Source organism: Microtus ochrogaster, linkage group LG4 (assembly GCF_000317375.1).
Source record: "Microtus ochrogaster isolate Prairie Vole_2 linkage group LG4, MicOch1.0, whole genome shotgun sequence".
Lineage (NCBI taxonomy): Eukaryota > Metazoa > Chordata > Mammalia > Rodentia > Cricetidae > Microtus > Microtus ochrogaster.
The window spans coordinates 4,805,273-4,819,328 of NC_022030.1; the positions used below are offsets into that span (position 1 = coordinate 4,805,273).

Below are 14,056 nucleotides of genomic sequence, written 5' to 3' on the forward strand. Positions count from 1 at the left end.
ATAAAATAAAAATAAAAATAAAATAAAAAGCCAAATTTGCAATAGATTTCCTGCGGTGGCTGTGACCAGAGACCTTGAAGAATGTGCCTGTGTACCAGTCACAGAGCTCAGCAGTCATTTTCTGAAGAGCCTGCGTGGCTGGGATTTGGGAACAGGGAGGGGAAAGGCTACAGAGTTCTTAAAAGCTGTAGCAGGGATAGGACCACCATTCTACTGCTGTGAGGGAAAGGCAGGGTTCCAGGGAAAACAGAAAGCTGGGGCAGGAAGAATCAGAAAAGTCACGAGTCCTTTGGAGACTCTGTGCCTGAGGGCAGAAGCAAAGGTAGGGAGTCTGGGGGCTTCAGGATTGAACGAATAGAGGGCTGGGCCAAGCTTTACTTTTATTGAAAGCCTGACGACCTTCAAGAGTTGGAAAAGTTGAAGTCACTTTGGTGGCCTTTTCTAAACTACTGTAGGCTGTTTCCCAGCAGTTTCTCCTTGCCACACACCAAGCTCCCGGCAGTCCCTGCATGCAGCTCTGGATTCCTCTGCTTTCCCTGCTCCTGGCCACTGCTCCCATCAACTGGAAACCCTCGCCATTCCCCGGATGTGTCATCCTCTTTCCTCGGTTTCCATCTTACCTATTTTCTGCTGTTAGAATGTTCTACAAACCTACTGTCTTCAGTTCTCAGTTACACTTTTTTCAAAAAATGTATAGGTGTGTGTGTGCGTGTGTGCATGCGTGTGTGTGTGTGTGTGTGTGTGTGTGTGTGTGTGCGCGTGCGTGCGGGCCAGAGCCTGACATCAAGTGTCTTCTGCCATTGTTCTCTGCCTTGCTTTGTGGGACATGACCTCCATTCTTTACTGCTTCTGACCTGGAGCTCTAGACCAGCCAGGGTCTTGGACCTGGTGAGTTTTTAAATTGTTATTTAACAGAGTAACTTTTAGCCCCTTGTGATAACTACAAAGCATCCAACAAAGAAAGAAATACATAGTCCCTCTTACTTAAAAAAATTGAAAAAAAGTAGAAAAGAAATACATATACATTTTGTGTGTGTATATATGTATGTCATGTCACAGTACCATGTATTGTAGACAAATATATCACAATAGCATCTGTATGTCTAACATCAAAAGACATCCTGGAAGGTTTGCTATAACCTCCTATATATAACCTGTCATACAGTCCATAGTTGATCAGCATGACACTAGGCAGTACATATCTTAATCACTTCTTTATTCATCTTGTGCACTGACCAATCACACGCATACCATGTGTAGCCCTGTCTTGGGCACAGATGGTAGACCAAGCTTATCTTGATGTTCAGCACTACCAGCTTTGGTGACTTCAGTGAGCACCAAGGTCCCCAGGATACCACTGGTGGCGATCCTTGTACTATACACACAACATCTCTGACATTCATGCTATAATATAGAGAAGCATAATTCATGAATTATGCAGAACTTTCCAAGCACTGTTAGTCAGCTAAGAGCTCTGATGGGTCAAAGAATATACGCTATTCATGAATTTATCATATCTTTTATGACTGTATGTGTGCAAGCTTGGAGGGGGAGGGTGCATAGTGGGGGTGCATATAGAGGCCAGAAGACAACCCCAGTTGTCATCCTCAAGAATGCCCTTTGAGATCAGATCTCACTGGCCTGCACCTCACAATGAGGCTAGCCTGACTGGCTAGCAAACCCCAAAGACCCTCCACCCCCCCACCCCACCCCCGTGCTGGAGTTACAAGTGCATGCGACCATGCCTGGCATTTTTACATGGATAGTTAGCCCAGGTCCTCTTTTCCTCAGCCCAGGAACTTAGAATCTTATAGAGAAAAAAAAAATAACATGAAACTAAGGGGAGTCACTAATGTAGAATGCAGCCAAGTCCTGAAATGAGTTCAACCCGCAGTCCTGAACTGGGCAGGTCAGGAAGTTGAAAGAGAGCTGGTTGTATGATTGATTGGTCAAGATGCGCGAGTCTGCAGTTGGAGTCTGGACTGCCACCAACTCTTTCTGTGGCATGGGCAGCAGAACACTTTGCCTCTCCCTACATACCTGGGGCTCAGAAGTGAAGGCCTAGGCTAGAAACAGAGGGCCTGATTAGTTAGTGGCTAGACTTTGACAAGATCAGCAAGACTTACACTTTCTGTTCCTCTGTGACCTCAGTCAGAGGATTAAATAATATTTCTCAATTCATAGTGCTGGGAGAACGGCTGTTGGATGACAGCAAGTACATGGTGAGCATCAGCTGATCTTGCTCGGCTCCTGACTCTGTATGTGAAATGGGGTTAATCTCACTTTACTGGTTATTACGAGATTAGAAGGGATGTTGTGCAGGCTGGAGAGAGGGCTCAGCAGTTCAGAGCACTGACTGCTCTTCCAGAGGTCCTGGGTTCAACCCCCAGCACCCACATAACAGCTCACAGCTGTCTAAGTCCAGGATCCAATACCTTCACACAGACACGCACACAGGCAAAACACCAATAAAATAAAAATAAATAAATTTTAATAAATCTAATTAAAAGAGACATTGTCATTGAAGTACTTCATCCATGATACTCATTTCACAGAAGTCTTTTTAATCTGAATTGATGTAAAATGGAATCAGGTGGGGGGTCTGACAGGAGCTAAAGCTGATCTCAAAAAAGAAAAAAAAATACAAAAGGCTTCGACTCTACACCTATCAAAGGACAAAGAACTCTTTCAGGCCTGAGATGGGAGACTGAGAGAAAAGATTTAAGAACCTCTGGACCTGGTAACAGCATCAGTGTCTACCACCAAGCACTAATAGCATCAGAGTCTCTACAGCTCCCGTGATAGGCTCACTCCCTCGGTAAGGAGCCTATACCTGCCAGAGCCTGAAAAGTCAACCGGTAATGTAAACACAAGGCTGAAGTGAACATGCTGTACTAACTCACCAGGATCCAGACGGCCAAACCCACACGACAGGAAACTACAGGAACAAACCACTTGATCCCTTCAGCAACTACCAGGAGCAAGAGAGACTGAGGAGCAAGACAATGAGAGAGAGAGAGAGAGAAAATGGCAGAGACACAGAGACAGAGATGACCACACGAGAGACAGCTGGCACCAAATCCAATCACAAAGTATAGACATCACATGGGTCTTCATTCAAATAAAGCTTACTTACTAACCTATCCAAAAAAGAAGGCAAAAGTTTGAAACAGTTACTTATATGACATCACAGGAAATAAGACGATGCCTTATTTATGTCCAGTATAGCAATCTTGCCTTTTTTTTTTTTTTTACATTTGTGGATTCCTGATGGAGGAAGGTCATTGGTTAATTAATAAAGAAACTGCTTGGCCCTGATAGGTTAGAACATAGGTGGGTGGAGTAAACAGAACAGAATTCTGGGAGGAAGAGGAAGTGAGGTAAGACGCCTCAGACAGACTCGATAGCTCTCCTCTCTGGGGCAGATGCGATGAAGCTCTGACCCAGGATGGACGTAGGCTAGAATCTTCCTGGTAAGCGCACCTAAGGGTGCTACACACATTAATAGGAATGGGCCAAGCAGTGTTTATATGAATACAATTTGTGTGTTGTTATTTCGGGGCATAAGCTAGCCAGGAGCTGGGCGGCTGGAATGCAGCCTGCAGCTCTCTCTACAGATTCCCTTGTTTTTAAAACCCATTTCCCTTGATAATGGAGTTGCATCTCCAAAAATCATTTTTTTTTCCTATGGTTTTTGCCTTGTGCGTTTCTACAGTTTAGTTCCCATTGGAGATGAAATATTTTATTAGCAAGAGGGGAATGCCCTCTTGCTGTGCAAATTGATCCTAATTGCAACTTTTCCCCCCTCTATTCTTAAAAAGTCTTACACATCTGAAGCTTAAGATGCTATTTCAAGCAGGCTTCCAAATCAGCTCGCCTCATAGCTCCCAACTCCAAGGTCCACAAACATGTGAAAACATGGTATGTGAAGTTATGTGGACATTGCCTATGGCCCGGGGCAACATTAACAGTTGACTCACAAGCTTCTCAAGAGACAATTATTTCCAAGAGGATCACAGCTGAGTGTGAAGTTAAATCGCAGTTGTTTATGAAAAGAAACACATTGCTGTAAGTCCAATCAAAGGAGTGTACTTTTCTCCCTGACACATCTCTAGAAGTGAGTCACTCTTCAAATATAATGGAACCGGCTGGCATTAGAATGATTGCTAAGCTATTTCAGTCTTACTGCTTTTGAACTAAGTACATAAACAATTGGTATGTCACTGAGACATAGCCACTTAGCAAACGTACAAATGTATGTGTTATCATGTGGAAAGGAAAACCATGTCAGTGAACCAAACAAACCCGGATGAAATAGGAATAGCTCGTGCGAGTTTATGATTTACGATGCTGGTCATTTGACTCCATTTCAGCTGAGAAGTATTTTGAGAGCACTCTGTGTCTGTGGCTGGAAATGAAATTGGATATTTTTTGAGGGACTCCAAGATGAGAAATTGTCCTCATTTGGTAATTTGCAGAGTCCTTGGGGAAGATTGGAAAAGTTATGCAGCTAGCCCCTTTCTCAGCCCCAAAACTTGGTGCTTTTTAAGTCACTTGGTAATGCACTCCTCTGGCAAAGTCCGCTCACAAGGAAAAATGGACAGAGGGAGCTCCGGCTGCTCACCTTCAGAATCTTCCAGAACCAGTTCTTGCTCATACACTCTGGGTAAAAGGCTGCTTCAGCTCAGCTGTGGGAGCTCACTGCTCCCAGGTGGAGAGCTGCGTCAGGTTCTCAGGAGTTTGTAACGAGGAGTCTAAACAGTACTTGGGTTCTTCTCACTGAGCAAACGCTCCCCATGAGGCGTCTTTAATGGGATACTTTAAATAAAATAAAATAAAATCTTCACAAATCTAAAGCTGCATTTCAAGATTGGTGGATTCCTCATAGCCTTGGCTCAGGCCACTCCATGACATTCTGAGAGCTACTTCCATCAGCTAGGGAAAGGGCAAGAACACTAAGTATCCCCTAGACCGTCCATAAGCAATGCCCCCCTCCCCCCAAGCTCACCTGAGAGTCCTGCTCGTTACCGCTAAGCATGTTCTTGGAAATGGCTCCTTCAGTGACTGTGGCATGTCTGGCAGAGAGCAGGGCAGCGCTGGAAATATTTAAGACCTGGGATGGGGCAATGGCCTATCAGAGGGGACCCTGGTTATAAAAACCAGTTCCAGCATGCAGGTGTAAGTCGGGAACGTCTCGGCCCGCACAGGTGGCTTGGCTGGTTGTTCTAGCCCTAGCTACGGCCATGTCTGCCAACTCCCTGTCACAGCCTGCGTGCCTGCCTTTGCTGCTCCTGGGGCTGTAGTGGGCCCAGGATCTGTGGCAAAGGGACAACCTCTCTGCATTCTCTCTGGGTGACAGTACGTTCTTAGAAAGGGACAGGGAGCTACTCTTCCTGTCTGTGCCTTTGTGTTAGAGCAAATCCCAGCAGCCCCTTCCAACGAGGTCCCCTAGGAACCACTTTCTTTTTTTTGTTTGTTTGTTTAAAATATTTATTTATTATGCATACAATATTATGTCTGTGTGTACATCTGCAGGCCAGAACAGGGCACCAGACCTCAGATGGTTGTAAGCCACCATGTGGTTGCCGGGAATTGAACTCAGGACCTCTGGAAGAGCAGACACTGCTCTTAACCACTGAGCCACCTCTCCAGCCCCAGGAACCACTTTCTTCAGCCTCACATTGAACTAAAGTCCCAAGTTAGAACTTCTGACGTGATTTCCGAGTGAGGTTAAAAATGTCCCGTGTCAAAGAGGTGCTGGTTGAACACAAAGGAAGATGTTTACCTTTCAAACTGGTCTTATCATACAGAAGGCCTCTAGTTCCTTACAAATCCACGTCTCCAAATCCTGCCACTTCCTTATGTATACCTACAACTTGCTGTCAGCCACCCATTTGTTAAATACATGGTTTTAAGATTCAGCAATTTTGTCATTAAAAAAAATTACATTTACTTAAGTTTTTATGTGTGTGGGGGTGGGTGTGTGCGCACGCGCGCACGCTCATGAACACTCACTATTTTTGCCCAAGATAACAGACCTATTGTTCCAATTCATCTTCTCACAATTCAAATCTCTGTCATCAGGCCCAACTGGTTAGCCTGGCTCTCTCTTCCCTGAAACTGCATTGATTTCCCCCACAAGTTTCCTCCATGAAGACTTCCAGGTGGGCAGCCCAAGAAAGCCAGACCAGCTGTGTTCAGATAGTCCGGATTAGGGTAAGCCTGAGGGAACAACCACTCAGGTTTATTGACCTGCACATATTAGCTCAGCACCCACAACTTTAAAGTCTTTAAGGACAACTCCTTCGGGTGTTCTGATTAGTGGGGGGATTCTGAAGTCCCAGCCTTTGATGTCTTCAGAGGGATGTACGACAGACCTTCCAGAGGATCTGTGCATCCAGTTCTGGGTTGGCTGGTTCCAGAGTGTTTGCTTCAGTGCTAAGAACCTGAACTCAGACAACAAACGCTGCTCCTGGTTTCTGACCATTTTAGGCAGAAGAGAGAAGAAAAACCAGGGATGATGAGACAAAGGAGAGTTCTCGAACTCTCTCTGGCCAGGAATTTGGATGTCAAAATAAGGAAAGCACGGGAGCTAAGGATGAAGGAGCAGACAGCAAAACTCGGAGGCAGGGAATCTCCAAAGTTAGAGCTGTACCAGCCTCTGGCAACTTGCCCCTTCCACCTTGGGAGAGATCCCGTCTGTGTAGTCTCCCTTCACCTGTGTCTGTCAGCTTGCGGCACCAGGACTTGAAACTGAAGAAGGTCAATTAGGATGTGTCTATGAACACTGACAATGTATTCACTTTGAGTCATAGCTTCTTGGAAAAAACAATGAAGCTCATTATTGATAGAGACAAAGCAGCCTTTTTATTTGTTGTGTATATAATGTTTTCCCTGCATGACAGAAGAGGGCGCCAGATCTCATTATAGGTAGTTGGGAACCACTGTGCAGTTGCTGGGAATTGAACTAGGGACCTCAGGAAAAGCAGCCTGTGCTCTTAACCTCTGAGCCACCTCTCCAGTCCCACAATGCACCCTCCTTTTTAATTAAAGAGTTGACCAAGGAAGTCCAGCCAAGATGCTTTGTGTGTGTGCAGGAGCACTGGGGACGCGGGTGGGAGATGCTGAGAGTCTGTGGTCTGTATTTTTGTTGTTGTCCACTCTTTGTTTGTTCCAGTATCTCACATGGTTTAATCATCTTAACTTGGGTTAGAGACCTTATTCCCCTTTTTGCTTGCTTTATTTCCCACCTAGAAATATAGGAAAAGTTTAAAATCATAAATATGCTGATAGTCAGCATATTTGAAACACTCTGAATTTCCTGGGTAAAAGAAATTATATAAGCTTGAAATACAAAAAACACCAAAAAGAGCACTTGGAAAATGTTTCGATAAACATCGACCTCTTGATTCAAATGAATGAAAATATAATCCAACATTAGAGAAGGAAAATTAGATGATTTCCTTTTACAGCAAAGCTCTATAGTACATTTATACATATATGTATAAGGTTGCTCTGAGGTGTCAAGAGATAGTTAAAACAATTTAGGGGAATCTAAAAGGGTTTTTATTCATCCAAATGCAAACAATATCTAACCAGACCCAAAGCTGTATTCATCTGAGATGCTAGGGGAAAATTAAGGTTTTTTTTTCTGCTATATAATAAAGATTCATCTGGAATTAAATTTGATAGATTGTGGTATTCACTATTTCTTTACAGTGATAAAAGCAGTAGCACTTTGCAATGAATTCTGCATGTAAGTTCAAGACATGTATCTACATACTACTTCCCATGGAGATAATTGTGAATGTGTACAACGCATGATACGAAGGTGTGCTTGTGTGTGCGTGAGCGTGTGTGTGCGCGTGAGCATGGTGTGCGTGCGCGCGTGTGTATGCATACATACTTGTGCATCTGTGTGTATGTGTGTGTTCATGTGTGTGTGCATTGTGTGTATGTGTGCGTGTCTATGCATGTGTGCATGTATGCGTGTGTGCATGCGTTGCGTGTGTGCATATGTGTGCATGTGTGTGCGTGTGTGAGTTGGAAGACAGGGCCTCACTTTGTCCTCCAGGCTGGCCTACATCCTCCTGCCTCCTACTGACATTACAGGTGGGTGGTAGAAATTAGTCCATTTCTAATGCTCGTTGCAAGAGCCAGGCTGGGCAGTTCCTCTCCATTATGACAGGGTGACACCGCGACTCCATTTAATTGACCCTCTGCCTGTCAGCACCAGCTCAGAGCTCTGCTGTCTCCTGCAGCTCATTTCTCAGGAATTTGTAGATAAGACCTCCCTTAACCGCCCATCTCATTCCCCTTGCCTGCTCTTTCCAGTCAGCCAGCAAGGCCCTGGGCAAAGAGAGAGGCCGCATTCAGAGATGGCCCCAAGTATTGACTAGACATGGGAAAGAAAGAGCAGGCTAAACCCAGAGCAAGGCAGGAAAGGAAGACAGCTTCTCTGTTCCTGGGATGGGACCACTTGACTTCCATATGATGCTTGGTGGATTCCGTGCCCAAATGAGGCAAACCCACTGCTTAAACAGCCCATTCCCAGGTGAAAGGCAAGGAGTGACTTCTGTGTCCACGCGCCTCGGTGACTATTTGTGACATTCTGCTAAGCAGCTTGGCAATGGAATGTATCATGGAAGCATGTGGAGCCGATCAAAGTATTAACCGTAGGAAGGAGAGGCTCATTTGTATCTTATTATACAATTAGATGAATAAAAAGAGAGGCACCAAGAAACAAGCAAACAAACAAAAAAGCTTGGGATGTGTGTTTGGGGATTGTAAACGTGGAGGCAAAGACAATCATCTAGGCTAGTGCAGATAATGCAATGAAAACTACTGACGTTCTCCTTGGGGAGGAAAAAGTATTCAGTGAATCTCATTTTGAAAGGCAAGTCTCCAGGAAAGCAGGGACAAGAAAAGGAGGCACTTGGAGCACAGAATAACACAAGTTAAAATAAAGTTGTGTTGTTCCCATAACCAGTTACTGTATGATGTCTACTTAAAAGTTTGGTTTTTAAAAAGCGATGCTCACAACGTCCACTTGTTCCACATTTGGTCCACTTGCGACAATAAATGAAAAAAAGTGTGTGTTCACAAATGAGGCTCTGATCCGCCTTTCCAAGAAAGAAGAACGTATGCATTGCGTTACGTAAAGCAAATTGATGGAGCCCATCGTAGCCGTAGCGGGAATGTAACTCACGTTTTAACACATTGCGTCCCAAGGAGGCTTCAGTCCTCACGTGTACAGCTCTGGGTCACTCCACGTAGCACCAAACCCTGTGTTCCTTTCTCCACGCACCCAGCGCGCTCCCGTGTTGCTCGCGCGCACGCACTCCCACACACGCATAGTCCCGAGGGGCTCACGGAGACGGCTCTCCCCTCTAGCGGTCACCCGAGCCAGCCCCAAGGTCTCACTTTACCTCCCGCGCAGGCAGGATGCCGGCCGCCGCTGGCTCCACAGCTGCCATCGGTCTCCGCCTCTCTCCCCTTCTGGATCAGCAGATTGGGGCCCTCTGTGTTTTCAACAGGTACCATGGTCACGTAGAAGTTACAGCTTCTCCCTCGCCACTAAACCACCCCGACCTACCGCTCTGACAGCAGTGGTCCCGGTCCCCATGGGCAGCATGCTAAAGAAGAGTGGGAGGGGTTCGAGTGGGGTGGGGGGGGAGAGAACCTTCGGGCAAAGCCAGTGTGATTTGTAACCAACTTTGTTTCTATTTCCGAAGGCTTTGCCCTTTTCGGTGACACAGGCTGTTGCTATTCCCAGCAGCCTATCAGGAGCAGGGGGAGGGCCGTGGCTCCTGGATTGTTTTGCCTTCAGATGCGAGTTGGAAGCAAGAGGTTAAAAGACTTGGGACGCAGAGGCAGTGTTTGGCCACCGGCTAGGGCTTGCTCTTGTGTTGCCGCAATTTGAAAAGAAGCTTAGAAAAAGAAGCATGAAGATTTAAATGCAAGTCTGCAAGCCGAGAGTGGGGAACAAAAACCCACAGATGGTATCAGTTAATCTCTCAGAAGAAGACTTTATGTAAAGAAATAAAAGAAGGAAAAGTGTGTTAATTTTCCTTTCCTTTTTTTTTTTTTTTGTTGGAAGCAAGCCTATTACCCTAAAAGTCATAAAGTCATGACACTCACCAGTTTAAACAAAGCATAAAATGTGTTTGTTTCCACGGGATTTGGGTCTAGGTAAATGCCTTGCATAGCTTTCGCTCCAGGCCTGCGGGACAAATGAAGGCCTGCGTCCAACTCCAAACGCAACGATTCTTTACTAGATTCTTTACTAGAGACTTTCCAGCCGAGTTTATAGCAAGGTCGTCCATTTAAAAAATTCACAACTGACCTGAAGAGAGGGGCAGACAGTGGATCTTCCGTCAGGTTGCTCGTTGCCTTGGCTGGCAGAAGGATCCTCGCTCGGTATTCAGAGACAGCTTGAGCTGTTGTAACACGAAACAAATCAAGGCACCAGTGGGAGGGGTGTTTTACTGGTGTGTGAGCTGAACCTGTACTTCTATAAGCAGTCAAACAGACGGGAGGTTTTACCTTCGGCCTTCGGCTCTGTCCTAGCAAATCACAGCGGTAGAAAACTCGTTGCGTCGTCTCATAAATCATCCGGAGTGGAAAACAAAATGTTAGAAGTACCAGTAAGACAGAAAGTACGCTAGGTGCGTGCACCTGAGTGATTCTTTTCCCAAACAGAGCTTGCTGAGAGAAAATGGAAGCCAAGTAACTAGCCTAAAGTCTTTAGAGCGGGGTGTGGCTCAGTGGTTAAGGACTTGCCTGCCAGACACCAGGTCCTGGGGTCAGAGCCTCGGAACAAAAACCAACATTGCAGGTGCTCTCACATCCTTCAAGGCTATCAGGAGTGGAGCTGGACTTCTGAAGCCTCATACTGTAATCCTCCTGTATCATAACTTCCCAGCCTTGTCCAACGCCCTTTGTATCTTCTTGACCTCCAGAGATGCCCCAAAACACCGATTTCACCTTCGCTGTTCTCCTGTAAAAGAGAGCAGGTCTGTGCTTGTCCAGGCCAAGACCTGTTCTTGCTTATGTCCCATACTTTGGGTCACAACCAAGTTTGTCACTAGTTACTTCTATATTATTCCCTGGGAAATACAGAAGCAAACGGAAACAAATCTGTAATAGTGCAACTAGTATTGATTATACACCTGCGGTATACATGCTGGTCATACTGGGAAGAACAAAGCAAGGCCTGCAGGCACAGCTCAGGCCTCGCTAAGAGAGTAGTAGTTCAAAGTCCACCCAGACTGATGTATCAACACCAAAGAACTCACAGTGCAAAACGGCTGGAGAAACTGATTATACTTGCTCCCAAGTGTGTTAGGAGGATGGCAGTATTTATCTGTGAGGCTCACATGTCACCTGGTCATAGTCTCTTGCCCAGAACCTGTAATGAACTTAGCGTGGGGTGGAACATAGGTTCTTACCTTTGGTGACTTGTAGAAATACTTTGTTTTATGACAAAACTCCCACCTCCCCACCACCACCACTCACCCCACCACCCACCAGGCCTGTGTTAGCAGGAAGTCTTGGATTGCTTGCTGTGGCACAAGACAAACCCCAGTTCTAGAATGCTTTATGATTGTAAGTGACTCAGTAACCATTGTTCTGCTCTTTGTAACTGTGCTGTTCAGAGACGCCATAGGCATAAACCAGAAGTCAAAAATTACAAGGAAACAATGTGACGGACCACATTGCTGCCTGGCAACAGACTCTGTTTCTTGTCTAGCTATCTCAAGCTCTGGCCTGTGCTCACTTTCTTCTCTTACATCAAAGTTGACTCCACCTCACGGCACCAGGGTGTGCTGTGTGTTTTCAACCCTCAGAGGCGGTTTCTCTGACCTTGTCCTGCCCTTCTGCCTTTTCCCCCCAAAGCAATTGATAGCGATCAGGATTTGGGTTACCCAAGGTTAGTCACAGAAGCTAGTGCCCTTCTTCAAAGCAGGCAATAAAGCCTGTGCCACCTTTCCCATTCTCGCTGGAAGCAGGGTCTCCCTCCATCCTCAGAAGGAATGCTGCACAGAAAGGCCAGGAATCTGAACACACAGGTCTTGCTGAGTTTCTGTTTTAGTTGTTACCTTTAGGCTACACTCTGTGGTTCATTCACGCTTGTACATGGCTCTCCTATCTTCACTGAACCTAAGAAGGAGAACAGTGTTCCATGGGTTGTGAGAGCTTCATTTATGGAGGTCCCTATGCCACGTAAAAGTTTAGCCAGATGAAGGTACCATGGTTGCACGGTTAGCCAGTCTCTTGTTATGGTTGTTCCGGCCATGACTATCATGACATGCTGGGTGTTGAGAAAAATCTACCACATACTTCTGCCTCTCCAACTACCGGACTCATCTCTATAAATCGAACGAGCTTATCATTGCTAGAATGTGAACTCCAGAGGACACATTCTTGTGTCCTCCATAGTTGTAGTTCCTGGGAGGATGCCTGTCATGCTATAGATGCTCAACAGATACCTGTCACATGAATGAGTGATCACAGTTAGAACTGTTAGTGGGTCAAATGACTAAAGCTCTTTCCAAAACATTGAACCCCATCTTATGATTTCTTTTTAGGGAAGACACCACCGCAGGATGTCCCAACACAGTCTCAGCCATTAATGCTGATGCTCAAAGCTGTTCTTGCCCTCGGAGAATATATAATCAGCCCCCAGAATGCAGGTACTCCCTTGATCATATTACTAATTGTTCAGAGGCAGCGCCGCCAAATCTTCAGACACTGCGGCTTGCAAAATGACAACATGGCACGGTCGATGATCTACTTTGTGAAGTATCATTGTCTCCATTAGGCAGAAATAAAGCTCAAAGCAGTATCAAACATGCCCAAGATCAAAAAATATTTTCCAATGTCAGATTGCGAAAATTTCGAGTCACACAAAAACATCCTACATTTTATAAGAGATTTTACTGCTGACCCACTTACCTGTTTATCTAAGAATCCCCCATCTATTGAAATAATTAATTTTTATTATAGTTAAAGTAAGGGTAAATGTCTTCGATGCAGGAAAATTAACTAGAGGTCTACACTCTTTCGGTTTTTTTTCTTTCAGCAAAGTTTTACATACAATGTTGAGTACAAAGCCTTAGAAAGCCATTGTCCACATTCAGGAAGCACACACAGTCTGATCCCCGATTAGATCTCAGAACATGACCAGTGTCCTAGAAAGTTCCCTGCATCTCTTCTGAGCAAATTCCCACCGTGACCTCTGATTGTTTCTTTGCTCTCATTATTTGGCAAGTAAAACACCTTCACTTCTTCTGAATACAAGGGAAGAATGTGGACTCTGGCACAGAGCATCTCTCCCTGTGCTTCGTTTGAGATTCACCCAGGGTTGCCCAAACACTGTCAGCTCAATTCCCCATAACATGAGTGAATACACCAACTTACTCGTTTCCTCTCGTGGGCACCTGGACTGTTCTCAGTTCTTTTCTATAATAAATAAAGCTGTTATGAGAACAAGCAATTTTCAGAACATAACCCCTCAAGGCACAGCAGTGCAAGTCCATTTGACTCCAAGCCCACAGGCTTCCTTTATAGCCTGCTGTTTCTCTGCAGTGCATCGTCGTGTTTATGTGGCCATCCCTGGAAGGTTCAACCTAAAGGGGCTTATTACAGTATAAACACACATGCAGAAGTCCAGTCCCTAGATAAACACAATGCCCAGATACATTCAGTTCTGGCTTAATCATATGCCAATTAATACCCACCCTGACATAACTGTTTGGAAGGATATTCATTTTACTTCTTGTTTAGGCTATCTGTATAATTTTGCTTTCTAAATGATAACTTGTTTTTTTGTTTTTGTTTTTGAAATAGGGTCTTGCTGCATAGCTTGTTGAACTATAACACTACGTTCACAAAAGGTAAAGGTAAATTATGGGGAAAATAAGACTATTGTTACTTCTAGAGGTTAGGATGGGAATTTCCCCTGAAGAGATGTGATGGAACTTTCCAGAATGATTGTGCTTTTTGGTGATCCCTTCTGCCTGTGCCTTCTAATTGCTTGGATTATAGGCATATT

At 45.1% G+C, this 14,056-nt stretch overlaps 1 protein-coding gene and 1 long non-coding RNA gene across 3 annotated transcripts in view; one reads left to right on the forward strand and one right to left on the reverse strand.

Moving 5' to 3' along the window:
- Positions 1-9,669, reverse strand: part of Slc2a12 (solute carrier family 2 member 12) — a 58,045-nt gene extending 48,376 nt beyond the window's left edge. Inside the window, exon 1 of one of the 2 annotated variants that reach the window (XM_005360941.3) lies at positions 9,429-9,669. In XM_005360941.3, the coding sequence (XP_005360998.1) occupies positions 9,429-9,543 (115 nt within the window). In that variant the 5' untranslated portion in view covers positions 9,544-9,669. Of the gene's footprint in view, positions 1-9,208; positions 9,388-9,428 lie in introns of those variants that run through there. The other variant, XM_013351435.2, reaches the window with a different exon arrangement.
- On the forward strand, positions 9,483-10,058 carry LOC113457651. The gene is made up of 2 exons (XR_003378175.1): positions 9,483-9,536; positions 9,735-10,058. It is a non-coding gene; the product is annotated as an uncharacterized LOC113457651 (long non-coding RNA).
- The last annotated feature ends 3,998 nt before the right edge of the window (positions 10,059-14,056 follow it).